Source organism: Rhinatrema bivittatum, chromosome 9 (assembly GCF_901001135.1).
Source record: "Rhinatrema bivittatum chromosome 9, aRhiBiv1.1, whole genome shotgun sequence".
Lineage (NCBI taxonomy): Eukaryota > Metazoa > Chordata > Amphibia > Gymnophiona > Rhinatrematidae > Rhinatrema > Rhinatrema bivittatum.
In genome coordinates this window covers 121762282-121788323 of record NC_042623.1, presented here as the reverse complement: position 1 = coordinate 121788323, position 26042 = coordinate 121762282, and the positions used below count along the sequence as shown (strand labels likewise).

At 42.8% G+C, this 26042-nt stretch overlaps 1 protein-coding gene across 5 annotated transcripts in view; it reads right to left on the bottom strand.

Moving 5' to 3' along the window:
* SRGAP1 (SLIT-ROBO Rho GTPase activating protein 1) overlaps positions 1-26042 on the bottom strand; it is a 483812-nt gene that overhangs the window by 265290 nt on the left and 192480 nt on the right. For all 5 annotated transcript variants that reach the window (XM_029615376.1, XM_029615375.1, XM_029615378.1 and 2 more), the window contains exon 3: positions 7226-7388. In XM_029615376.1, the coding sequence (XP_029471236.1) occupies positions 7226-7388 (163 nt within the window). The remainder of the gene's footprint in view (positions 1-7225; positions 7389-26042) is intronic.

Here is a 26042-nt window from a genome sequence, read left to right as displayed (position 1 = left end):
AATGTTGTGTGGTGCCTGCCACAGAAGCAGTGTTGATAGTGATATGCATGCACTAAACAGTTTAAAAGACTGTGGTTTGGGCAGGAGCACTGAGGAAAAAAAATTTTTAATACAGAGAGCTGTATCTTGAGGCCTGAAGAATATTACCTGAAAAAGTGTGTTTACGAGTAAGGAGAGGAGTGAAACCCAGAGCAACAAAAGGTCTCTTCTGAAGTTCTAGGAGTGGAGACTGGGCAAAGGACATAGTAGGTGGCTGTGGTATTTAGGGTAATCTTAATGAGAGGGGGGAAAGCATCACCCTATATTCCCTACCCAGAGTCTAGCTGGCCAAGTGGTCAATAGAAGAATATTGGGGAGTGGAGTCACTTCCCTGGATGGGATCCAGGGTGAGTGAGTGGTGACAATCGCCCCAGTGGGTTCAAGCTGAGGGCCTTACTACCCCTCCTTAACCTGTGCAGGATCAGCCTAGATGCCTGGTTCACCTTAAAACCCACAGAGGGAGAAAGTTCCATGGATGGGACCCTGCTGGCAGGATAAGAGGTGGAGCCCAACTGGGAAGAAGAGGCCCCGTTATCTCCAGGAGTAAGATCTCCTGAAGCCTCACAATTATAAGGTTATCCGGTCAGTACACTGCTGGAGGTAAGCAGTCTACATGTTTATTTGCTATTTATTATAAAGAATAAAGCTGGAATTTGTAAGAAGAAAGAGTAGAGTCAGTGTGGTCCTGACCCAAGCCTAAGAAAGTAACTCAGCTATCCCACAGGATGTTTTTGTGGAGGAAAGGTTGGGGTAATATTTTAAACAATGAATTTTATCATATGCATGTCATTTTTTAAAAATAACTTTCATGTTTCAAAATCGATGACAGGTATCTGATCTGTAATTCAGTGGTAACACTATGTATTAGCAAGATTGAACTTCAAACCCTCTTTATAGCAGGTCAGGCCAAATGTGCTAAGGAGGCTATGCTATTTATTCATAAGAACATAAAAAATTGCCATACTCGGTCAGACCCAGGGTCCATCAAGCCCAGATCTTGTTTCCAACAGAGGCCAATCCAGGTTACAAGTACCTGGCAAGAACTCAAACATTAAATAAATTCCATGATATTAATGCCAGTAATAGCAGTGGCTATTTCCTAAATCAACTTGATTAACAGATTATGAACGCCTCCTCCAGGAACTTATCCAAACCAGCTACATTAACTGCCCTAACCACAGACTCTGGCAACAAATTCCAGAGCTTAATTGTGCAATGAGTGAAAAATATTTTTCTCTCATTTGTTTTAAATGTGCTACTTGCTAACTTCAAGTCCCCCTGGTCCTTCTATTATCTGAAAGAGTAAATAACCAATTCATATTTCCTCGTTCTAGTCCTCTCATGATTTCAAAGACCTCTAACATACTCCCTTTTAGCTGTCTCGTCTCCAAACTGAACAGCACTAAGCTCTTTAGCCTTTCCTTACAGGGGAGCCGTTCTAACACCTTTATCATTTTGGTTACCCTTCTCTGTACCTTCCCCAGTACAACTATATCTTTTTATCTTTTTTGAAACGCGGCTACCAGAATTGCACACAGTACTCAAGATGCAATCTCACTATAGATATAGAGGCATTATGACATTGTCCATTTTATTCATCCTGTGCTTCCTAATAATTCCTAACATTGAGTTTGCTTTTTTGACCACTGCAGCACACTAAGATGACGATTTCAATGTATTATCTATTATGACGCCTAGATCTTTTTCCTGGGGTAACTCCTAATATGGAATCAAACATTGTGTAACTGCAGAATGGGTTATTTTTCCCTATAAACATCACCTTGCACTTGTCCACATTAAATTTCATCTGCCATTTGGATGCCCAATGTTCCATTCTCGCAAGGTACTCTTGAAATTTATCACAATCTGCATGTGATTTAACTACTGTAAATAATTTTGTGTCATCTGCAAATTAGATCACCTTACTCGTATCCCTTTCCAAATCATTTGTAAATGTATTGAAAAACATGGTCCAAATACCGATCCCTTTTTCCACTGAGAAAACTGACCATTTACTCCTACTCTCTGTTTCCTGTCTTTTAACCAGTTTGCAATCCATGAAAGGACATAGCCTCCTATCCCATGTCTTTTTAGTTTTCTTAGAAGCCTCTCATGAAGGACTTTGTCAAATGCCTTCTGAAAATCCAAATACACTACATCTAACAGTTCACCTTTATCCACATGTTTATTAAACCCTTCAAAAAAAAAGTAGCATATTTATGAAGCAAGACTTCCCTTGGGTAAATCCATGCTGGCTGTGTTCCATTAAACAATGTCTTTCTATATGTTCTGTGATTTTGTTCTTTAGAATAGTTTTCACTATTTTTCCTAGCACTGAAGTCAGGCTCACCAGTCTATATTTATTTATTTATTTATTTATTTAGAGGTTTCTTATATACCGAGGCACGTTTGCAAAACATCACCTCGGTTCACAATGTAACATAAATTAGCAACAGGCTTTACAATAATAACATTAACAGGTAGGGATTAACAAGGGCAGGGGAGAATAATACGAGAAATATATACAAATGTACAAGTTGATATTAACAAGTAGGTTAAATAAGCAATAAGGATGATTGGGGGGGAAGAAGAGGAGGGAACCTAGAGTACAGAAGGGGGGGAAGGAGAGGGTGGGGGGTGTAGAATGGGCGAGGGTCAGAAGGGTGGGGAGAGGGTCAGATGGGGTAGGGAGAGAAAAAAAGAAGGTGAGAGGGTCAAATGAGCGGTCGGTAGGTGGTCAAATGGACGGTGATGTCGAATCTATGTGGGGAGTCAGTTTATTAGTCAGGATACGCTAGTTTGAACAGCCATGTTTTAAGATTGTGCTTAAATGTTTTGTGGCAAGGTTCCTGGCGTAGTTGGGAAGGCATTTTGTTCCAGTGGGAGGTTCCTGATATGATAAAGGATCGCTCTCTAAAGGTGATATGTTTCAAGCACTTAGGAGAGGGTATTTGGAGTTTGGCTAGGTGATGTGTTCTTGTGGGTCTTGTCGGAGTGTGAAGCAGGAGATGTTCTGGGAACCATTGCATGTCCTGATTATGAATTGCTTTGTGTATTAGCGTGAGTACTTTATATATTATCCTGGAGGTTACAGGGAGCCAATGTAAAGATTGAAGGACTGGTGTGATGTGGTCATGACGGTGTGTGTTGGTAAGGATGCGTGCCGCAGCATTTTGTAATAACTGTAGAGGTTGTAGGGTACTTTTTGGTAAGCCAAGGAGGATAGCGTTACAATAATCAAGTTTGGACAGGATCATAGCTTGCAGAACTGTGCGGAAGTCGGAGGTATGAAGAAGAGGTTTGATTCTCTTCAGTGTGTGGAGTTTGAAGAATCCGCTTTTTATAGTGGCTGAAATGAATTTTTTAAGGTTAAATTGGTCATCTATTATAATGCCAAGGTTGCGGACTTGTAGTGTAGGAGGGCGATCAGGTAGTTGGGATGTGGGGGAGAGATAGCGTGATATAGTGATATAGTTTCCCAGATCACCCCTGGAGCCAGTTTTAAATATCAGAGTTACATTGTACATCTTCAGGTACAATGGCTGATTTTAAAGATAGGTTACAAATTATTACTAATAGATCTTAATTTTCATTTTTGAGTTTTTTCAGAACTCTGGGGTGTATACCATCTTGTCCAGGTGATTTGCTTCTCTTTAGTTTGCCAATTTGGTCACTGCATCTTCCAGGTTCACCGTGATTTGGTTCTTTTCATCAGAATCAACACCCTTGAAACCAGTCTCCAGAACCAGTATTTTCCCCAAAATCCTCATTAGTAAACACGGAAGCAAAGAATTCATTTAGTCTTTCCATAATGGCCTTATCTTCCCTAAGAGCCCCTTTAACCCCTCAATCATCTAATGGTCCAACAGACTCCCTCACAGGTTTCCTGCTTGAAATATATTTTTAAAAGTTTTTATTATGAGTTTTATTATTTTTGCCTCCTCATACAACTTCATTTCAAATTCTCTCTTCGCCTGTCTTATCAATGTTTACATTTAACTTGACAATGCTTATGCTTTTTCCTATTTTCTTCAGTTGAATCCCCCTTCCAATTTTTGAAGGAAGTTGGGTTTGTTTTTTTTTTTAAATCTAAAATAGCCTCTTTCACTACACCTTTTAACCATGCTGGTAATTGTTTGGCCTTCCTTCCACCTTTCTTAATGCATGGAATACATCTGGACTGCGCTTCTAAAATGGTATTTTTAAACAATGTCCACACCTGTTGTGCACTCTTAACCATTGAAGCTGCATCTTTCAGTTTTTTCTACTATTTTCCTCATTTTATCAAAGTTTCCCTTTTGAAAGTTTAGTGTTAAAGCTGTAGATTTACATATTGTTCTCCTTCCAATCGTTAGTTCAAATTTGATCATGTTATGATCACAGTTGCTAAGTGGCCTTACCACCTGCATTCCACTAAGAATTAGATCTAAAATACCTCCCTCTCTCGTCGGTTAGTAATGTTGTTTCCACATGCAGAACACAGACAAGCTTGGGACCAGTCATGAGGGCAGGGGAGGGCTAGGCTGATTAAGGGCTGGTGGAGATTGCCACTACTCTTCTTCCTCACCCACCACTGAATCTACCTAAGAAAAAAATGTTGCTCCTGTTCCCACTAATTGTCATCTACCTTTGGTGCCATGGCCCCAAAGAAAAATGTTGCTGCTCACCATGGCAAGGAGAAAGCTTATAGAAGAGGCTATTTGAAGGGAGGGATGAGATGAAGGAGGTCTTTAAGAGTTGAAAAAGGTGGAAAGGCATTGGCTTTGGAGGATGAAAGAGAGGAGAATAACAGAAGATCAACCAGGGGATATAAGAGGAGAGAGAATCAGATGGGGGGAATATTAGAGAAGAGTTAGAGGAAGTGACGCTGGGAGGGGATGGGGGATCATAGGGGACAGCGTGGGGGTGGGAGAGAGGAGATGTCAGAGGATCAATTGGCACTTATAAGAAGGGCCTGGAGTGACAGAATCAGCTGGGGGATATGAAAAGGCTAGAGAGGATTTAAGAAGGGATAGGCTGAAGAGATGAGAAGATCAGAGACTGAAAGAGAGGTCTGCTGGAGGGGATCAACTGGAGTCTGGTGAGGGTGAAAGTGGAGTGACTGTTGGAGGGGAACCACATCCTTGCTAATTTGCATTGGTAATCCTTTGGGGTCATATGGCTAAAATGGGGGTCACATTTGCTAAGAGTATGGGAAGCTCTGTTTTAGACCTTCCCTCTCTTGTTTTGTGCAGCATTTTAATGGGAGAGGAAGCTGGTGCATCTGCAGCCTTACTTTTTCTAGATAATGTTCATCTATGCTATGGTTTACATTTACATGGAGGGGCAGGGGTATGAGTCTCCATCTGAAGCAAGCTTCATCTGCCTCCCTCTTCTCTTTGTGTTTATTATTATTTTCCTTTTTGCTCCTTAGCCAATTGCATTCTTTGCCTTTGGATCACCAGTTAGCAACTGTTATGAACAGTGCTCATCTGAATTCCACTAAGAATTATTAAAGTTCTTAAGAAAGGAGTAAAAACATGGCTGTTTTATCAAGCCTTCCAATAACTTATTCTGATTTCTTTTTAGTCTTTCTGTTTTAATAATTTTAATTAAAGTTTTAATATTATATTTTATTTGTTAATTTTTACTAATTTTATAACACTTTGATATTATGTATTTATATTTTGAATTGCAAATTTTGAATTGACATTTTTCCCTTTCTGTAAACCGATATGATATGTACACATGGATGTTGGTATACAAAAAAAATAAAATAAAATAAAATAAATAAATAAGAATTAGAACTAAAATAGCTCCCTCCCTCATCAGTTCAGGAATGGGGCCTGTGGGTTAGTGCAAACTCATGGGTCCCGCAGTAGCCCCAATCTCTTCTCATGCAGAGCTTCCTATTACTAAAGAAAGCTATTAAAGGGCAATGACACTGCAGGGCCTGTGAGCATGTGCTGGCTCACAGGCCCCATGCTGACTTCCACTACTAATGCTGCTGGCACCCGAGGAATACTGCAATTAGAGGCACTTCCTCATATTCCCCCTTCTTCATCTCTCTCCTTTAGAGGCACTTATGATCCCAGCTGAAGATTTTGTGTCCCCATTTGGGGTCCTGACCCAGTTTGGGAAGCCATGGTCTAAAGATTAAACACGGAATAAAAAGTATAGCACTCACTAGTATATATATTCTTGAGGATGCCATCTGATTGACAGATAGAAATACAATTTGTTCTTTAATTATTTTGTTTAAAAAGTTCTTTTTAAAACTTCGTAAAGTGAAAACGTGAAACCAAATTCAATATTTGAAATATGTTTCCTAACCTTTTCAAGTCCAAGGCACACCTATATTAATAAAATGTTGTATAACATGCCAACCTCCATGGGGCATGCAATGCAGACATAGAGAGGACATATGGTCAAAAGTAAAGCTGGGAAGGACTGAAAGTCTCACAAGACTCTCTTCCAAATTTTAAAACAAAGGGCAAGAAGAGTTAGAGACACCTACGAGCTCAGACCAATTCTCTCTCTCTCTATACATTTTTGTAGGAGAAAGGAGAAGTCCATATGATGCAGGCAGATGGTTCAGTTAGCTACCTTAACTGCCGTATGTGGCTGCCAGAGTTCCTCCACTGCTGCTTCGTTCTGTCTCACTCAGCATGGAGATAAGACAAAGGCTAGAAGGACTCAAAGGAGAGAGATCAAGAAGGGGGAATATGAGGAAGTGCTGTGTAGATTGTGGGCACAAGCAGAACCATGCTATCCATGCCCTGAATGCTGCCCATTAATTACCACCCTCCAGGGTTCATGCTTTAGCTAGCAATAAAAGGCATGCATGATTACACTTGTTCTCTGAAAGGATCTCCTACACATTTAAGAGCTGCCATTGCTGTCTCTTGTTCCTGTGAGGTACTGAAAGCAGAGCCCAGGTGATGGCCTGGATCTGAGAATCAGTTAGTGCTGATTTCCTTGGCACACTTGATCAAGTCTGAAGGCACACTGGATGGGAAACATTGGTCTAAATTGTTCTTGTAATGAACACATGCAAAAACAGCAAGACTATCTTTTCAAAGATTTTTAAATGCTAATTTATGTAAATAAGCCTAAAAATTAATGTACTAAACTACAAAACAGAGAACTTTTTTCATGTAAGATTCATCTGAAAAAAGTATTACTTGGATAAGTTAAAAACAAATACCTTTTTGAACATTCTAGTAGAATCTTCACTAATTTGCATGAAGCGCATGATGACATTGTTAAGATAGATATCACTCAAAGTGGCATGATCCTTGCTTTCTCGTCTCACTTGGTTTAAGAGTAAATACCAACAATTCACTGGTGACAAAAGATTCTGGTCTTTCCTAAAGAATACAAAAAACAATACGTTAAACACAAATTACAACAATACTAAACATTTTCAATATTAAAAATAAAGCAATTAGTGTGGAAAAAAATTCTGTGATTGGATAGGCAACTGAAATCATATGATTGATTTGAATACAAGGTTACAAAAGTAGCTAGCCAAATGAACGCCACATTATCTGAGAGAATTCTGTACTTTTGAATACAATTCAATAATTACAAAATTGAGAAAAGCAAATTCAACCACCAGATAGGATCATCCTTGAGGGTGAAAAAGGCAAAGGAGAGAAAGCGCATTTGCTTACCATAAATAGGGTTCTCCATAGACAGCAAGATGAATTAGCCATGATATACAGGAGATGTTATCAGATGATGCAGAACAGACATTTCTTTAGTTCAATAAAGTTTTACTACAGGAGTTCCCATATGTACACTAATCCTTGAGCCCCTCAGTCAATTGTAGAGCTTGGCTTTAGCTAAGTAGTTGACTCTCCAGGGTGGCAGGCAGGTATTAAGCAAGGCTAATTCATCCCATTATTTATGGTAAGCAAACTTGCTTTCTACATCGTCAAGCAGGGCTGAATTAGCCATGACTCATGGGGCGTCCTAAGCTAAGGGTTGGACAGCAGAGCATTTACTGAATAACAAACCCAGCTGCTCTGAGGAAAGTGGATTACTGGGTGAACAGGCTGTGCAAACTGCTTGCCCAAAGTTACTGTCACTTCTTGAGAGATTGACCAGACAGTAGTGGGACATAATGGTGTGAACTGACGACCAGTTGCAGCTTTGCAGATATCTTCAAAGGGGATGGTCTTAGGTGAGCAATTGAAATAGCCATGGCTCTTACTTGATGAGCCTTGATCTGAAGGCAAGCCAAAGCATAACAATACACAATATGGTCTGCTAACCAACTGGACAAAGTACATTCGTCTACAGTCATGCCCAGTCCATTAGGATTACAGGATATGTACAGTTGAGAAGCCTGATGATGTGGTCAAGTTCTCAGGTAATAGGCTTACAGTCCAAGGTATGGAGGACCTTCTCATCTTTATGGGCATATGGTCTTGGAAAGAACAAGAACAAAACAAAAACTTGATTCAAGTGAAACACAGAAACTGTCAGTGGTTCACTGACTCTTCTAGTCAAAGTGATAACAACTAAGAATTCCACCTTCCATCTCAAAAATTTCAAGGAAGCTGACTCCAGCGTTCATAGGGAAGCTTCATCAGTTGTGCTAAAATGTCATTGAAATCACATGGCACATGCAGTTTCACAACTGGAGGCTTCATATGACACAAGCCCTTCATGATACCAGATGAAGAAGGGATATCAGTTTCCCATCCACTGGAGAGTGGTAAGCAGCAATAACACTAAGATACATTTTCATTGATGATGTACTAAAACCTGATGAGAGGGAAAATAAGTATTGAAGAAGATCCTTGAATTTGGAAACAGATCCAGAGACCTTTCATTTAAATCTGTACACCCTTCTAGTAACTGGCTTCTTAGCTGAGATCACAATGTTCTCAATCTCTTTGGATAGTGATAATGCTCAACATTCATGCTGTCAAGTTGAGGAAGGAGAGGTTTGGGGGACGGACAATCATAATGCTCTGATATCAGATCTGAATTAGTCTTTACAGGGACCAGAGACTAAACTGACAACTTGATGAGATAAGAGAACCACACCTATCTGGGCAATATTGGGACTTTGAGGATGAGTTGTGCTTGATCCTTGAGCACCTTCTGAAGTGGTGGAAATGTGTACAGCAGATCTGCATCCCACCTCAGCAGAAAAGCAGCCAGACTGGACCTGAATTTGCTGCGAAGAATGGAGCAAAAACCTTGTCAACCTTCCTTTGGTTTTCCGATGCAAACAAGTCAACTGATGGTCAGTCCCACAGGTCAAACAGTTTGTTTACCATTCTTTGATCCAGAGACTACTCATGTGGTCAGAATAGCCTGCTCAGGTGATCCACCACTTTGCTGAAAATCCCAGGAAAGTAGGTCACCTAAAGGAATGCCCCATGGTGAGAGCCCATTTCCAAATTCTTTAAGATTCCTGGCAAAGGGTCTAGGAGCCCCCTTTGCTTGTTGAACATTGCTACTTGATTATTGGTTTGGATCAGAATTTTCTTTTCACTGAAGCAGGAGATAGAATACTCTTAATGCATGTTGGATAGATTGCAGCTCTAAGAGGTTGATCTGAAATAGGCATTCAGTTGCCGACCATATTCCCTACATTTGGGGGAACCTGTATGCACGCCCACCCTCTAGTACAGCGTATCTCAACCAGTGTGTCGCCAAACACCGGCAGGTGTGTCGCATCTCCCATTGTCCCACTGCCCCATTGTACTTTCCTTCTCCCTTTTTCCAACCCCCGCGGGCCAATTGGAAGCCTCCTTTCTTCCTACCCCCACTGCCCAATGGGAAGCCTCCTTCATTCTGCCTGCCCCTGCGCAGGCCAATCGGAAGCCTCCTGCCAGTGGGAGTAGGAAGAAGGGAGGAAGCCTTTGATTGGCCGGTGAGGCAGGCATCGCATAGCCCGGGGCTGGGGGTAGGAGGAATGGCAGTGTCGAACCCCTGATGAAATAAGGCCGCCATGGGAGCCCATTTCCATTCCTGTGGCGGCAAAGAGGAAAACCCGACCCCGATGAAGCAAGGCTGCCACGGGAGCCCATCCCTGTGGCGGCAAAGAGGAAACCCGACCCCGACTGAGGCCACCAAGGGAGCCCATCCCCATGGTGGCGAAAAAAGAAGGCCCGCTGGAGTAAAGCTGCGGCGAAACTGGAGCCCATCCCTGCAGTGAGGAAGAAGTCTTTGGTGAGAGTTTGTGTGTCTGTGTGTGGATGAGTGCCTGGGTGAGAGCTTGTGTGTCAGAGGGTGTGAATGAGTGCCTGGGTGAGAGCTGGTGTGAATGGGTGCTTGGGTGAGGACTTGTGTCAAAGGGTGTGAATGGGTGCTTGGGTGAGAACTTGTGTCAGAGGGTGTGAATGGATGCCTGGGTGAGAGCTGGTGTGAATGGGTGCTTGGGTGAGTGCTTGTGGGTGTGAATCGGTGCCTGGGTGCAAGACCATGAGTGTGTGAGAGAGAGAGACTGAGACTGGTCAGGAAGATGAGTGTGTGAGTGAGACCGCACCTTGAATACTGTGCACCTTGAATACTGTGTACAATTCTGGTCACCACATCTCAAAAAAGATATAATTGCGATGGAGAAGGTACAGAGAAGGGCTACCAAAATGATAAGGGGAATGGAACAGCTCCCCTATGAGGAAAGACTAAAAAGGTTAGGACTTTTCAGCTTGGAGAAGAGACGGATGAGGGGGGGATATGTTAGAGGTGTTTAAAATCATGAGATGTGAATCGGTTATTTACTCTTTCGGATAATAGAAAGACTAGGGGGCACTCCATGAAGTTAGCCTGTGGCACATTTAAAACTAATTGTAAAAAGTTCTTTTTTACTCAATGCACAATTAAACTCTGGAATTTGTTGCCAGAGGATGTGGTTAGTGCAGTTAGTATAGCTGTGTTTAAAAAAGGATTGGATAAGTTCTTGGAGGAGAAGTCCATTACCTGCTATTAATTAAGTTGACTTAGAAAATAGCCACTGCTATACTAGCAACAGTAAAATGGAATAGACTTAGTTTTTGGGTAATTGCCAGGTTCTTATGGCCTGGATTGGCCACTGTTGGAAACAGGATGCTGTGTATGACCCAGTATGGCATGTTCCTATGTTCTTATGAGTGTGTGAGAGAGAGACTGAGACTGGTCAGGAAGATGACATGTGTGTGCGTGTGTGTGTGAGAGAGAGAGACTGAGACTGGGCAGGAAGATGACGTGTGTGTGTGTGTGTGTGTGTGTGTGAGTGAGAGTAAGAGAGAGACTGACTGGTCAGGAAGATGACATGTGTGTGTGTGTGTGAGAGAGAGAGAGACTGAGACTGGTCAGGAAGATGACGTGTGTGTGTGTGTGTGTGTGTGTGTGTGTGTGTGTGAGTGAGAGAGAAACTGAGACTGGTCAGGAAGATGACGTGTGTGTGTTTGTGTGAGAGAAAGTGAGAGACTGAGACTGGTCAGGAAGATGATGTGTGTGTGTGTGTGTGTGTGTGAGAAAGAGACTGAGACTGGTCAGGAAGATGATGCGTATGTGTGTGTGTGTGTGAGAGAGAGAGACTGAGACTGGGCAGGAAGATGACATGTGTGTGTGTGTGTGTGAGAGAGAGAGAGAGACAGACTGGGCAGGAAGATGATGTGTGTGTGTGTGTGAGAGAGAGACACTGAGACTGGTCAGGAAGATGATGTGTGTGTGAGAGAGAGAGAGACTGAGACTGGTCAGGAAGATGACGTGTGTGTGTGTGTGTGAGTGAGAGTAAGAGAGAGACTGAGACTGGTCAGGAAGATGACATGTGTGTGTGTGTGTGTGAGAGAGAGAGAGAGACTGAGACTGGGCAGGAAGATGACATGTGTGTGTGTGTGTGAGAGAGAGAGAGAGAGAGACAGACTGGGCAGGAAGATGACATGTGTGTGTGTGTGTGAGAGAGACACTGAGACTGGTCAGGAAGATGATGTGTGTGTGTGTGTGTGTGTGTGTGAGAGAGAGAGACTGGTCAGGAAGATGACGTGTGTGTGTGTGTGTGTGTGTGAGTAAGAGAGAGACTGAGACTGGTCAGGAAGATGACATGTGTGTGTGTGTGAGAGAGAGAGAGACTGAGACTGGTCAGGAAGATGACGTGTGTGTGTTTGTGTGAGAGAAAGAGAGAGACTGAGACTGGTCAGGAAGATGATGTGTGTGTGTGTGTGTGTGTGTGTGTGTGTGTGTGTGTGTGTGTGAGAAAGAGACTGAGACTGGTCAGGAAGATGACGTGTGTGTGTGTGTGTGTGTGTGTGTGTGTGTGTGTGTGTGTGAGAAAGAGACTGAGACTGGTCAGGAAGATGACGTGTGTGTGTGTGAGAGAGAGACTGAGACTGGTCATGAAGATGACATGTGTGTATGTGTGTGTGTGTGTGTGTGTGAGAGAGAGAGACAGACTGGTCAGGAAGATGACGTGAGTTGTGTGTGTGTGAGAGAGAGAGAGAGAGACAGACTGCTCAGTAAGATGACGTGTGTGTGTGTGTGTGTGTGTGTGAGAGAGAGACAGACTGAGACTGGTCAGGAAGGTGACGTGTGTGTGTGTGTGTGTGTGTGTGTGTGTGTGTGTGAGAGAGAGAGAGAGAGAGACAGACTGGTCAGGAAGATGACGTGTGTGTGTGTGTGTGTGTGTGTGAGAGAGAGACAGACTGAGACTGGTCAGGAAGGTGATGTGTGTGTGTGTGTGTGTGTGTGTGTGTGTGTGTGTGTGTGTGAGAGAGAGAGAGAGACTGAGACTGGTCAGGAAGACGACGTGAGTTGTGTGTGTGTGTGTGAGAGAGAGAGAAGGAGACTGGTCAGGATGGTAACATGTGTGTGTGTGTGTGTTTGTGTGTGTGTGTGAGAGAGAGAAGGAGACTGGTCAGGAAGATGACGTGTGTGTGTGTGTGTGTGTGTGTGTGTGTGTTTGGGTGTGTGTATTTGTGTGTATGAGAGAGAGAGAGTCTGAGACTGGTCAGGAAGATGACGTGTGTGTGTGTGTGTGTGTGTGTGACTGGTTGTGGGCGCTAAGGAAGAGGACTGTGAGGACAGAGCTTCAGCAGCCCTTGCTGCTTCTGGTGAGTGCTAATGGCCTGGAAGGGTAAGGAGGAGGAGAGTTGCTGGAGATAGTAAAGGTGGCTTTTTAAATTTTTCTTGATTGACTGCCATTTTAATTATTGGGTATTATGCTATGTCTGCTGTTTTGAAATATTTTATTGATATTTGGACATGTTTTAATAATTTTTATGAGTTTTTAATTGTTGAATATTATTCTGTTCAGCAGCTGTTTTGTAACATTTTTAGTATAGCTTTACAATTATTTCTGTGTGGGGTACTTGCCAGGTTCTTATGGCCTGGATTGGCACCTGACACTGGTCCCATGCCCGTTCTGACCAGGGAGCAGAACCAATCTAATTTCCTGTTCTCCAGGGAAGCGGACAGATCTATGTCTGGAGTCCCCCACAGGCAGAAGATGTGGTTCACGACCTCCTGTTTCAGGAACCATTCGTGAGGTTGGAAGGCCCGACTCAACGAGTCTGCCAGAATGTTGTCTGTCCCCAGGAGATACACGGTTCAGAGAAAGATGCCTCTCGCGAGAGCCCAGGACCAAATCTGCACCACTTCTTGGCAGAGGAGCTAAGATACCATCCCTCCTTGTTTGTTCAAATACCACATCACCACTTGACTGACAGTTTGAACCAGGACTACTCTGTTGGACAAGTGCTCCCGGAATGCCCATAGGGCGTAATGGATCACCTGCAGCTCCAGGAAGTTTATCTGGAAATACTGCTCCTGCATGGACCAATTGGCTTGGGTACTGAGGCCTGCAACATGGGCTCCCCAACCCGTGTAAGACGCATCTGTGGTGAGGACGATCTGGGGCTGAGGAACCCAGAAAGGCATCCCCTTCTCCAGGTTGGATAAGGTCTCCCACCAAATGAGGGATTGCCGAAGTGGACTAGTGACTAAGATGCGAGCCCGAAGATCCTGGGTGGCTTGGCGCCACTGTGAGCACAATGTCCTCTGCGCTTGTGTGGCCGAGCGAATGGTGTGACATGAACAGTCACTGCCATGTGCCCCAAAAGATGCAGAAACTGGTGTACTGAAAAGTGAGGGCAGCAGGAAATTACCCTTGCCGCAGAACAGAGGTATCTTCGATTCATGGTAGATGGGGAGCACTATCAGTATCGGGTGCTGTCTTTCGGCTTGGCATCGTCGCCCCGTGTCTTCACAAAATTCTTGGTGGTGATGGGGTCTTATCTCAGGAGGTAAGGGATACATGTCTTCCCCTTGATTAGCACATCAAGAATAACTCCAGGCAGGGGGACTTGCGTTCTCTACATTCCATCTATGTATTCTGAAGGACCTGGGATTTCTAATCAACTACCCGAAATCCCATCTCCTGCCGTCACTAGAGTTGGACTTCATCGGAGCCAGGATCGATACTGTCCAAAGGAAGGTCTTCTTGCCCTGGGACCGAGCGATCCCTGGGCAAAAATTAAAGAAGAGACATCTTCCTCTGAGAATTAATATAAGGTCATCGCCTTGAGAAGCATGCACTGGACTCCTGAGTAACCTGTGTTAGGAGACAAATGGAAACCAATGGAGCAGATAGGGTCTGAGATTTCCAGATGCAGTGAGCGGGACCCAGGCTGAGTACTCCTGACATGCTACTGGGAACCTTTTCTTATCGGGAATCAGGAGTTGTGAAGGTGATAAAGGCACCAAAAATGAGGACAGTACCTATGAAGAATCCCCATCAGGCCTACTGGATACAGGATCATCACCGGCATTGATGGCATCAGCTACTTTGCATGCTTCTGTGCTGATGGTGTAGAGTGAGTCAATGGTGCCAAGAGCTGGTGCAATGATGGCGCGGGATTGTTTCCACATTGCTGGCACTGACTGGGCCGAATAGAACTTCTTTGGTGCCAACGAGCCTGAAGCAGGGGATGAGACTCGAGAGTGGGCCCCAGAATTAGTCTACCCCCTAGCCTAGTGCTTCAGTGCCTTGCTCAATCATGGGGCTATGGTGGATCCAGAGTCCAACACCATAGGTAGGAGAGCCCTGCCACAAGAGCCTGTGCTAGACTGAGTCAGAGGAGGTCCTGCTCTGAGAAGAATAGCTCCATCTCTTAACTGACTTGCAGAGTTCCTCCATCTTCTATGCCATATTCAGCTGGGATTTAGACAACATTCCCTTATAATCACAGCAATTAGCTAAGTCACAATAAGATCCCAGGCACTTATAGTAGATATTGTGGCCATCTGTGATAGACATCTTATGGTCACAGATGCAGTTCTTGAAGCCACCGGGTATGGTCTTCTTAGAACTGGACATTCTGACAACCTCTTTTTTTGGCACTGAAAAGCGCTGTTGAAGGGCAGCCAAGGCAGTGAGGCAACAAAAATAAAAATGCAGAAAATAGACTACTAAAAGCAGATAAGTAGAAAAGATTTTAAGAGAGAGAGGGTACATATCTGCATGGAAGCTTGGGCAGAAAAAGACTGACAGGCTCACGAAGCAGCGCACATGGGGGAACTCCCATGTGTGCTCAATAATAAAACTATTGAGCTAGGAAGATGGGTCCATTCGGCACTCTTACATGAGATCATCATTCTGTCATAGTCCTGCTTGTCAATGAATAAATGCAATGCTTATCTTCTTATGGGAGGTGGGCAAGCAGTGAGAGGGTATGAAATTCTATCTTCATGATGAAGGAAATATACTTCTTTGGTGGCCCATCACTCTCTAGAAATTGAAGAAAATCTATCCTACACTCAGGGATAGCAAGTCAATACTATATAGGCCAAGAAATACTCAAACTGTACTTTGTGCAGAAGCACACAATTGCAGTCAATTGGCTACTTCTGTTTCCTTAAATATTCTAGCCAGTTTTTGTATCTTATAGTACCAAAGTTACAGACACAAAGTTCGCAGAAACACACAGTAAGCTATACTAGTAACATTTCTGGTTAGTTCTGGAATCATATGGATCAGAAAATAACAGTCAAGGCATCATTGATTGAAAGGAACTATGTCAACTTCAACCCTCACAAAACTATCCATATTTAAGGAAACATTGTGATGAGCCAGAAGACAAATTAAAAAATATCTGCAAAACTTTAGTCTATTCAAGCCTTCAAGAAAAAATGGGAGCAAATCACTCATTAATTGGTATCTCTCCAAATTAAAATACCTTGTATTATCATTAACTCTCAAAACAAGAATCTTTAACAAGATTTATCAATATAACATTTCAAAGGAAACCCCTTTTTACAATCAAAAGTTGAAGGCCATGCAGGGTTTGCCTAGGTCAGTATGCATACCTCCTGCAGTGAGGGGACAATCTTCCAGGTATTGTCTCATACAAAAATAAGGCACATTTAGATTTTTGCAGTCAGATACCGATCTGGAGCCGCATCAACACTAATAAAACACACCTGCTCAGCTGAGCTCTCTAATATACAGAAGTGCATGATCTTTCCAACAGCAGAGAGATGGGTCATCTGACAGGGTAGAAAAGACCATTCTAGATTTTGAAATTCCTTCCAGGCCTCTTTCAATGGCAAGGAAGCTCTAGAACAAGGGGTCTTAGGGTGAGAGTGAAAGGAAGGAGATTCAAGAGTAATCTTAGGAAATGTTTCTTTACAGAGAGGGTGGTGGATGCATGGATCAATCTCCCAGTGGAGGTGGTGGAGGCAAAAACAGGATCTGAATTCAAGAAAGCATGGCATAAACACAGGGGATCTCCGATGGAGTGATGGGAATCGTAAAGCTAAATTAGTTGGGCCGATAGCCATACTGTCTTTTTCTGCTGTCACATTTCAATGTTTCTATGAATCCAGTTTTAGAACGTACCGAATAAACCTAACTTTAATACAGAGATCAACATAAACAGGAAATTTTTCCAAATTTGATCACCTACGCACACACTGAAATGTGTACACAACATGGTGTAATGTTCTAAATCTGATCTGTTTTGAGATCATATCAAGTTATATACTATGGAAATCTAAATTTCAATTATAAATATATTTTTAAAAAAGCAGCACAACAGAGTGTATGGTCAGTGAATTAATGCTAAGCCACAGAGGTGGTGAAACTATACACAGCTGGGAAACTAGAACCGAGAAGGGGAATGACGCATTGCTCACCATGGCTGTGAAAAAATATATACTTCAAGGAGCCCAGCAGAGTCCATTCCAGTAACTATAATGTGGACAGAGGCCCAATGCAAGAGTCCTAAATCTATAATACTGTTTGTTTAGAACAAACCCTAGATACTTTTGATGACATCTATATAAATAAAAATGTAAATGTTCGTTTGTTCAAAATCTTAAATCTCCGAAAGTTCTTCATCAATTGCTTTGAAATTTTGACACAACGTTGCATTTGAATACGTGCGTGTTTTTATATACCTATATTATATAGATGTCATACCTGTGACAGGTAAAAACATGCTTTTTTGGAAAAACAGTGCCATCTGTTGGACGTAAAAGCAACACACGCTATCTACAATATAAATGGGCTCTGACCGACGGACCGCAAATGCGCAGTAGAGAGCAGCTCTACTGCCCATGTGCGGACCATAGAGCTCTGCACTACGTGCTGGGTGTCACAGAGGGGAGGAGGAAAGGGCAGACGAGTCGCCGCTCCGAGAAACGGCTCAGCCCTTTCCTCTGACGCTGGGGAAGGGGGGAGGGAGTAAGGACTGCCGGACAGTTACACACAGGAGGAGGAAAGGGTAGAAGAGTCTCCGAGCCAGTCCGTCCACCGCCGGGGAAGGGGGAGGGAGGGAGTTGGGATGGCCGGAGCAGAGCAAATGCAGTAGAAAGCGGCTGTGAAGAGATCACAAGCAGCTGCAGCCTGCAGCAGCCAAAGCGCAAAGAGCTGAACAGAGAACAGCTCGCCCTCCTCCCCTGCCCCCTGAGTCCCGCAGATAAAGAGAAGCCAAGTTAAGATCCCGCAACTGCGGAGGGTGGGGGGGAGGGGAGGGGGAAGGCAGTGCTGTCAAGCCGCCCGTGGGTCTCAGCCACCACGGGAAGAGTTTACATGGGCATCGCTCCACCCCCATTCCCAGCAAAGCACCATCACGAAAGTGAAAGCCAGAGCCCTGCTCCCTCCCTCTCAAGCCCCCGATTGGATTTCTTAAAGGCACAGGTCTCCCAGAAAGAGCATAGTAAGCTAGGCAAAGTGTTCCAAATCTGTTGCAGTGCCTGCCGCCTGCCCTTTGTGAGGGGGGGGGGGAACGGAGTGTTTTCCTCACTCTCCCAGACACAACAGGCGTGGGAACTTTCCAAGCTCTTGCGAGTGCAGAGCAAAGACTTAGTTGGAGAGGGGACAAAAATATCGCCCGTTTTAACTGTGTGAGAGAGAAGTGTGTTAATGGGCGCTGAAGGCGAGTGTGAGTGCCAGAGCGAGAGGGAGACTACGTGAGGGATTGTGTATGTGTGTGAGAGGGATTGGGCGTGTGTGTGTGTGAGGGACAGAGGGAGAGTGTATGTGCAAGAGAGAGAGAGAGAGGAAGCCTATGAAGGGGGCTGTATGAGAGAGAGAGTCTCTACCCCACCCCCAGCACTCCACTTATAGGTTACAGTGGAAGGGGTTGAGTATAGAGGGGAATGGGAGAGCAAAGGAGTTGGGGCCTGTAAGGATAGAGTGAAAGGGGTCTGAGCCTGTCCCTCCGCCACCGGGGAAGGGGGGAGGGAGTTGGGATGGCAGGACCACTACGCCTTACGAGATCCCCCTCGGCCACCGTCGCAGCTCCTATCACCGCCGCCGCCTCTGGCCCTTCGTGGTGCTGGCGGGGGGGGGGGGGGGGGGGGAGGAGCGGAGCAGAGCAAAGACATAGGAGGAGAGGGGACAAAAATCTCACCCGTTTAACAGGCTTAACGGCTTGTACTGAATATTTTACGATTCCATTTCAATGTTTCCAATTGCATTGTTAAATTGAATATTCATAGAATTCGATTTATTTTCATTTTGATTTAATTATTTCGTGTGACATTGCGTTGGAATTGAGCTGTGTCGTTTACCATACCGAACATTTACTGAGTATAGTTTATTTTTTTTTCTTTTTTCATTCTTTTTCATTTCTAGAATTATGCGGTTTACATCTAGACATGGATTGATTCTCACATGGACAATTATATGTTGCATGTTCTAGAGTCGGCAAACCAGATAATGGAACAACAAAAAAATTTTATACCCACAAGCATTGTGAAATTAAACATATTAGAAACGTGCGCTTTCTCTTTTCTTTCTTTTCCATTTAACCATTTTCCTAATGTGCACACAACCACCTCTCCTGGGTACCCGGTGCAATAATCTAATGAGCTGCTGCACTAAAAAGGATGTGCTATGGAAAACTGTGCATCCCTAGCACTCCCAAGAGTGCGCGGTTTAGAAAAATGGATGCTCAATACGAGCGTCTGTTTTATCCCGCTGCATCCAGCGAAGACTGTGAGCCACGTGCCTTTATGTCAGTTAGTTCACTCCCTCTGCAGCTCGTGTATGTTGTAATCAGTTCACTTTACAGGCGCTTGGCCCAATCTAAAAAAAAAAAAAAGTATACTGGCTACGTGAGGCAAGGGAAGCAGCAATACAAGCGAATATACTCTACATCCCTTTAAAAAAAGAAATTATCACAGACAAGATGACAGAAACAAACCTGCTCACGCTGGTGAAAACAGCTGCAAATAAAGCAAAAAGACAGAAATCAGTATTTTTGCTTTTTAGTTAAGATTTGCTGCATGTCAAGGGCTCAATGTCACCTCCAGGACTGGTGTTAAATTTGCTGTGTTAAAAAATGTGTGTGGGGCGCTCAGCGAATGTTTGCATTAGGGGGCTAACAGCTTCATCTACATGGCATTAAAAAAAAGTTTCCAATGTGGCAAACTAATAATTCCATTCCATATCGAGCTTAAGAACACTTCTGCATTAAGTTATGGCTCTACTTTGGGACTCTACAGCTCTCATCCTTGGTTGGCATCCATATAGACCCCTCACTCTCAACGTAGGATCTCATCAGATCCCTAACACAGACCTCATTTTTCAAACTACAGCTTCTGCATCATCTGAAGCCTCTATCAGACCCTAACAATCTTCAAACTGTTCTTAATTCTTAACTCTTCTCCAGCCTTGTCTATTGCAACTCGCTTTTCCTTGGTCTCCCAGTTTTATATAATTCGTCCTTTACAGATTATTCAAAATACCATAGACAGGTTACAACTGGAATTCCCATACACCATCATATTACTTCAGTTTTACAATCACTACACTGGCTTCTGATCTCGTATCGGATTCAATATAAACAAAGTTTATACAAAGTTTCATCACCTTGGATTGCAGCCATACTGAAAATTCATAGCCCTACCAAAATGCTGACATCCTTGAACCAAGGTCTATCAGACGTCACTTCACCGAAAGTAGTCCACCTGGAAGAACTAGAGCGCATGCCTTTTCTGTTGCCTGCCCTCTCCTCTGGAACTCCCTTCCAAAGGAGTTAAGATTGATTACAGAACCCACATTTTTTATTCAAGCCCTAAAAACGTTCTTTTGTCAAATGGCATATTCTGATTAATGGGCAAAGTAGAGCAAAAATGCGGAGTAAACAGCACACACACATATAAATAAATATCAGAAAACAAGGCTGTGTGGCACACAAAATTAATCTCTGTTCAACACATTAAACAAAGATAACAAAGGAACATTTAAGTTACAAATGCTTTTGAACATTAATCATAGTAACCCCGACATGGCCATGTTTCGCACCAAGGCTGATCAGGGGGACCACCATACAGACACAGGTTCCTTATAATGGGTTTTGTTACAATTATATTGCTATATTTGTTTTGACAGTTTTTTGTTTCTATTCTGTTTCCTATGTATGCTTTTTGTACTCCGCCCTGAACATAGGAAGGGCAGGGCAGAAAAATAAATAATAAATAAATATAATAATGAGCCATATGCCATAAAGTTTACATTTATTGCTGCAATCTTACTGGAAGCAACCCAACCACTAAACTCAGCCACTAAAATCAGGTTTCTGATTTTCAGGCAATGACAATGAAAGCAGTCCAAAATTTAAGATATTATCTTGAGGAAAACAGGGTGGAGAAATTTTGGTCTCTGAATTAACTCTGATATCAATAAATAAACCAGAAATACCTCAGCTTCAGAAACTCCACTCTCTGGTTTGCCAATAAACAAACTCATCCATTGGGCAACAAACCATCAAATGTTGTATGAATCCTCACCTCCCCTTCCTCTTAGCCATGGTAAATAGATATGGTAAAGAGACAAATAGAAAAAACGGTGGCTACATATATTTGGAGAACTAAGAGTCCGTGCAGACTAACCAGATACCTTCTTCTCTCTCTTTTTTTCTGCTTAGCATTTGTATACTGTGTTTATTTATTTATAAAATATATATTCCATTCAAAGCAGAAAAACTGTTCTGGGCAGATTACAATAATACATTCATAATAAGAACAAACACTAAAACAAAACAAATAATGTCCTACTCATAATAATAAAAAATAATACAAATAAATTATTCAACCAAGCATACTGCTAGCTTTCCCACTTGCTTTCTTATATTGGCTGGATACCATCAGGTCATTTGAGATGATTAATCCTAGGGTTCTTTCTTATTTGACAGTTTCCAGTTCTTGCTCTTCCAATTGTAAGTAGCTAATGAATTTTTATTAATCTGGTAGTCCAAAACCGTATTATGGTGTTTTATTTTTGCTTTGTGAAATTCATCTTGGATGGCCCATTGGGTCTAGAAAAGCAGAATATAAATTAACAAAGGTGAGAAAACTGCATATTAATCCCGATGAATAACAAAAGTGGTATCAGTCAAACGAGAGCTACACAGTCAATCTGCAGCATCACTTATACAGTAAATGCTTCTTTAATTTCCTACCCCTTCACAAAGGCAATTCAAAAGACAAAAACAATACTTATCATAGCAGTGCTTCACTGCTTTTTATGTAGCAGCTTGCAAATATAGCTCCATAATCTGACACATCCAGCACTGGGTTATGTAGCTATATTTGCAAATTTCTACGTATAGAAATGACATTGTGAGGCACTGCTATGATAAATTTGCTTTGGTCTTTTTGAATTGCATTTATGAAAGCTTAGGAAATTAAAAAAGCATTTACTGTATAAGTGATGCAATAAGATGACAAAGTGGTATATGGTTATTGTTATAGAGCTTTTTTCAGATACAGTCTATAGCCCATTGTGGGCACAAGACTGCAGATTGACTGTGTAGCACTTTTTTGACTGTGTGGGAACGAGAAGTGATTCCTACAGGCCTGAAGACATGAAGTAGTCAGACTCCAGACTTTCTTAAAACATTATCTTTATTCACAGCTTCACTCATATACACAACAGTAGACTACCTTTACCTGCAGACAGTATACGCTCTCTACTCACAATTTGTACTGCTTCGTTTCAGCTCAGTGTGTGGACAGTGTTATGCACAAGAGCTGCTTTCTTCATGGAGACCTGGGCCTGGTCTAGTTATCTCCACTTGGATCCCAGCTCTTATTCCCCAGTCTCTGGTTATGCCCTCTGAGCCCCACCTGCCTCGCAGGATTCCGCCCATACAGCATACGCTCCTTAAGGCATTTGAGGTGGAACAGGCATCTAGCCTGGTCCTGCACAGGTAAATAGGGAAACACTAGGGGCACTGCCTCACTCTGACTATTACCACTTTAGTATTCATTGGGACAAATATATAAGCAATTTGCTTAGTCTTTGTTGGTTTACTTTTTAATGTGAAGTTGGACTTTTTTTTTTCCTAGTTTTCAACTAAAGCACAATATAAGCCAATAAATTAAATGAATTATTTTCATTCCAAATGCATGATTTTACACTTGTTATCACAGAAGCTCATTTTCCAAACCCTTGTCAGGAGTAGCAGGGACTGAATTTGCAGCCCTTGGTGTTCAAGCAAAAGGGATCCTGCAGAGGAGCCACAGGGACTCTGAATCACTGAAGAACCCTGCAGAAAATACTAAGCAAAGCAAAAATTCGGAAGCCCTGCCTCTACCTATTGCACCAGCAATAGGTGTATCCCAAATAAAGGGCTGTATATGAGGAGCTCTAGCCTGACACATTTGCTGTCCCACAGCCCACACAGAGTTTGCGCTGTAATTTCTTGTTGCCTGGCCTTGCTCCAGTCCTGGTCCTTGGCTACTCTCCTGGTTAATGCTCTGGTCATGGTCCTCAGCTAGTCTCCTGGCTCCTGTTCCTATTCTGGTCATAGTCTTCTGCTCCATTTCTGAATCTTACTCTGCTTCAGGGCAAAATAATGCACACTCCTGGATGCCTGGTTTTTCCCAGCAGAGTGATCTGTGACAGTTTGGACCACACCAAACTGAAGGCAAAGAAAATATGGATCCTTTACTAAAAACTTATTGTGGGTTCTTTTCTTGTGCCCATGGCTCTATGCAAAGATCCTTACCGATTCAGCAACTAAGTGGCTACTCAACTAGACTACTAGGCTATGATAATCATCTCTGGCAGGACAAGGAACTCATAGCCATGGTCATGCAGGATGCCATGATTGCAATAAAGTTCACAGAATGGGCTCTTGGCCAACACGAATAGACTACACCTATGGCTATGCTGGCCATTTTCACAGCAACCATGACTCTCTTCCAGGCTGCTTTTCCCACAGCAGCTCTAAAGACTTCATTCATAGCGGTTCCAGGTTTTCTGGCCAAGTCATCCACTCTGAAGACTCCAACCTTCCTGGCCGAACCAGCTCCAGGAAGTCTGGAATCAGCTGATCAGGCCAAGTCATCTCCAATGAGTCCAGCATCGGCTGATCAGAATGAGCCAGCTCCAGTGAGTCTACATCAGCTGTCCATACTGAGCCAATGTCTGCAAAGGTTCTTCTCCATGCCAAGCCAGCACTCATGATGACACTACTCCAGGCCAAGTCAGCTCCTGTAACAACTCCGATTACTGTTCCTGTTCTGGTCCAGGTCTTCAGCCCCATTCCTGTATCCTACTCTGCTTCAGGGCAGAACAACACTCACTCCTGGATGTCCATTTTTTTCCCAGGTATGCTCCTGCCCAGACACTGTACTTCTCTTTGTCCCCAGCGGAGTTTTTTCAAATCACCTTTCATTATTTTACACCCCTTCCATCAAGTCCACTCTGTTACAGATTTTTATATCATTTGCAAATAAGAATATTTTTCCCTCAAGCTTCTCAGCAAGGTTGTTAATAAAAATATGAAAATAATTAATTCCAGTATCAAATTCGCCTTAACTAGAATGGATTCCATTTACCACCATACACTGCACCCTGCCACTCCACTGGTTACTCACTCAGTTTACAATTGTCTAGTCTACTCCCATATCAATCTTCCAGTTTATCAATGTTCTGAAGCCTTATTAAGTTCAGAGAGGCAACATCTTCCACACCTTCCTGATCAGACATGTCATTAAACAATTCAAACAAGTTTGTCTGACAGGATCTTCCCTTTGTGAACCCATGTTACCTGGTATCCTGTACTCTCTTTGTTGCAAGGTGCTACACTCTCTTTTTCTATAATAGTGTTCCCGTAGCTTTGCTTACTATTGAACACGCCAATGCAAAAAGCTGAAACTCAGCACACATTTTCTTAACACACATTTTTTTTTTAAACCCCCAATATAGTAAGCTAATGTTATGCTAATGCATCAGGAGTAAAAATGTGTACATACACAACATGTGTGAACAAACCCAATTTAAAATGTGCATTCAGTACTTGGGGCGGGGATTGCTGGCTCATGCCTGGGGGATGCTGAGGGCCCTGCAGAAGCAGCTCCAGCATTTCCTTTAGACTGGACCCTCTGTCAGGTCTGAGCTGGCAGAGGAGCTTCCTGCTTTGAGACAGGGAAGGAGAAATGGAGGAGGCCGGGATGGTTCAGAGCATCTCTCTGTGCCTGGGAGATCCAGAATTTTGCTGCGGAAAGTTGTCTCAGTGGAAACACCAAAACCACCTGTGCTGAGGGGGACCAGACAGGAGCCCCCAAACCCCGATATCACTAACTGGTGCGGAATCTCAGGGTATTGTTATCCTGTGATTCTTTTCTGCCCCCTAATAGTGCCAGCACAGCAGTGCTGGAAACTTTACTCCAGATCTGATCAGGAGTAAAATTCCCAGCACTAAGAAAACTTGAGCTAAGCCAGGACATCTCTCTGCATTGGGGGATAGCGTTCAATGCTTTCATTTGCATAGAATTTCCATGCAAGAGCACTAAGTAGAACACACAGTTTTCACCCACACATTTCATATATGTAAAACTCCTTGCTGCACTGGCAGTAGGGTTACATGCACAAAATGTGTGCACAACTAGGGTTAAGCAGTGCATTTTGCTAAAAAGCACAGCTTATTGCATTGGTCCTCAAGTCTTTTTTTTTTTTTTTTTAATTCTTTATTTATCAGTTTTAACTTACAAAATCATACATTTTGCTTGTAAGAAATATTAACAAATAGAATATAATAACATAAAGCATATCATTAGAATGAAATAAATGAGTTTATACACTCCCAAAAAGGAAATAAATTAAATTCCATAAGTCCTCAACTTACAAATCAATATATATATAGTGTTTCCACCTACAAATAGGATCCGGAGTTGCAGAGAACTATAGCAAACTGAATACATTAAATAAACTTAATTATTCCTTTAAGGAAAAGCGACATCTATCCACCACTTTTTACGTATCTATTGGGGAAGATGTAAGGGGTAATTTAGATATTAGAAAATTGTTTAGCTGTTGAGAAGTGAAAAATATGTTAACTTCTGGTCCTTTCCTTAAAATACATTTACATGGAAATTTTAATTTGAAGGAATAACCCAATGCAATTGCCTGTTGGCGAAGGGTTAAGAATTCCCTTCGCCTTCCTTGAGTGATTGGGGACAAATCAGGAAAAATATTCACATTTTCACCAAGAAAGAGAGTGGGAAATTTCAAGAAATACTTTTTCATGATTAACTGAACATCTGTTAGTGATATTAAGGAAACT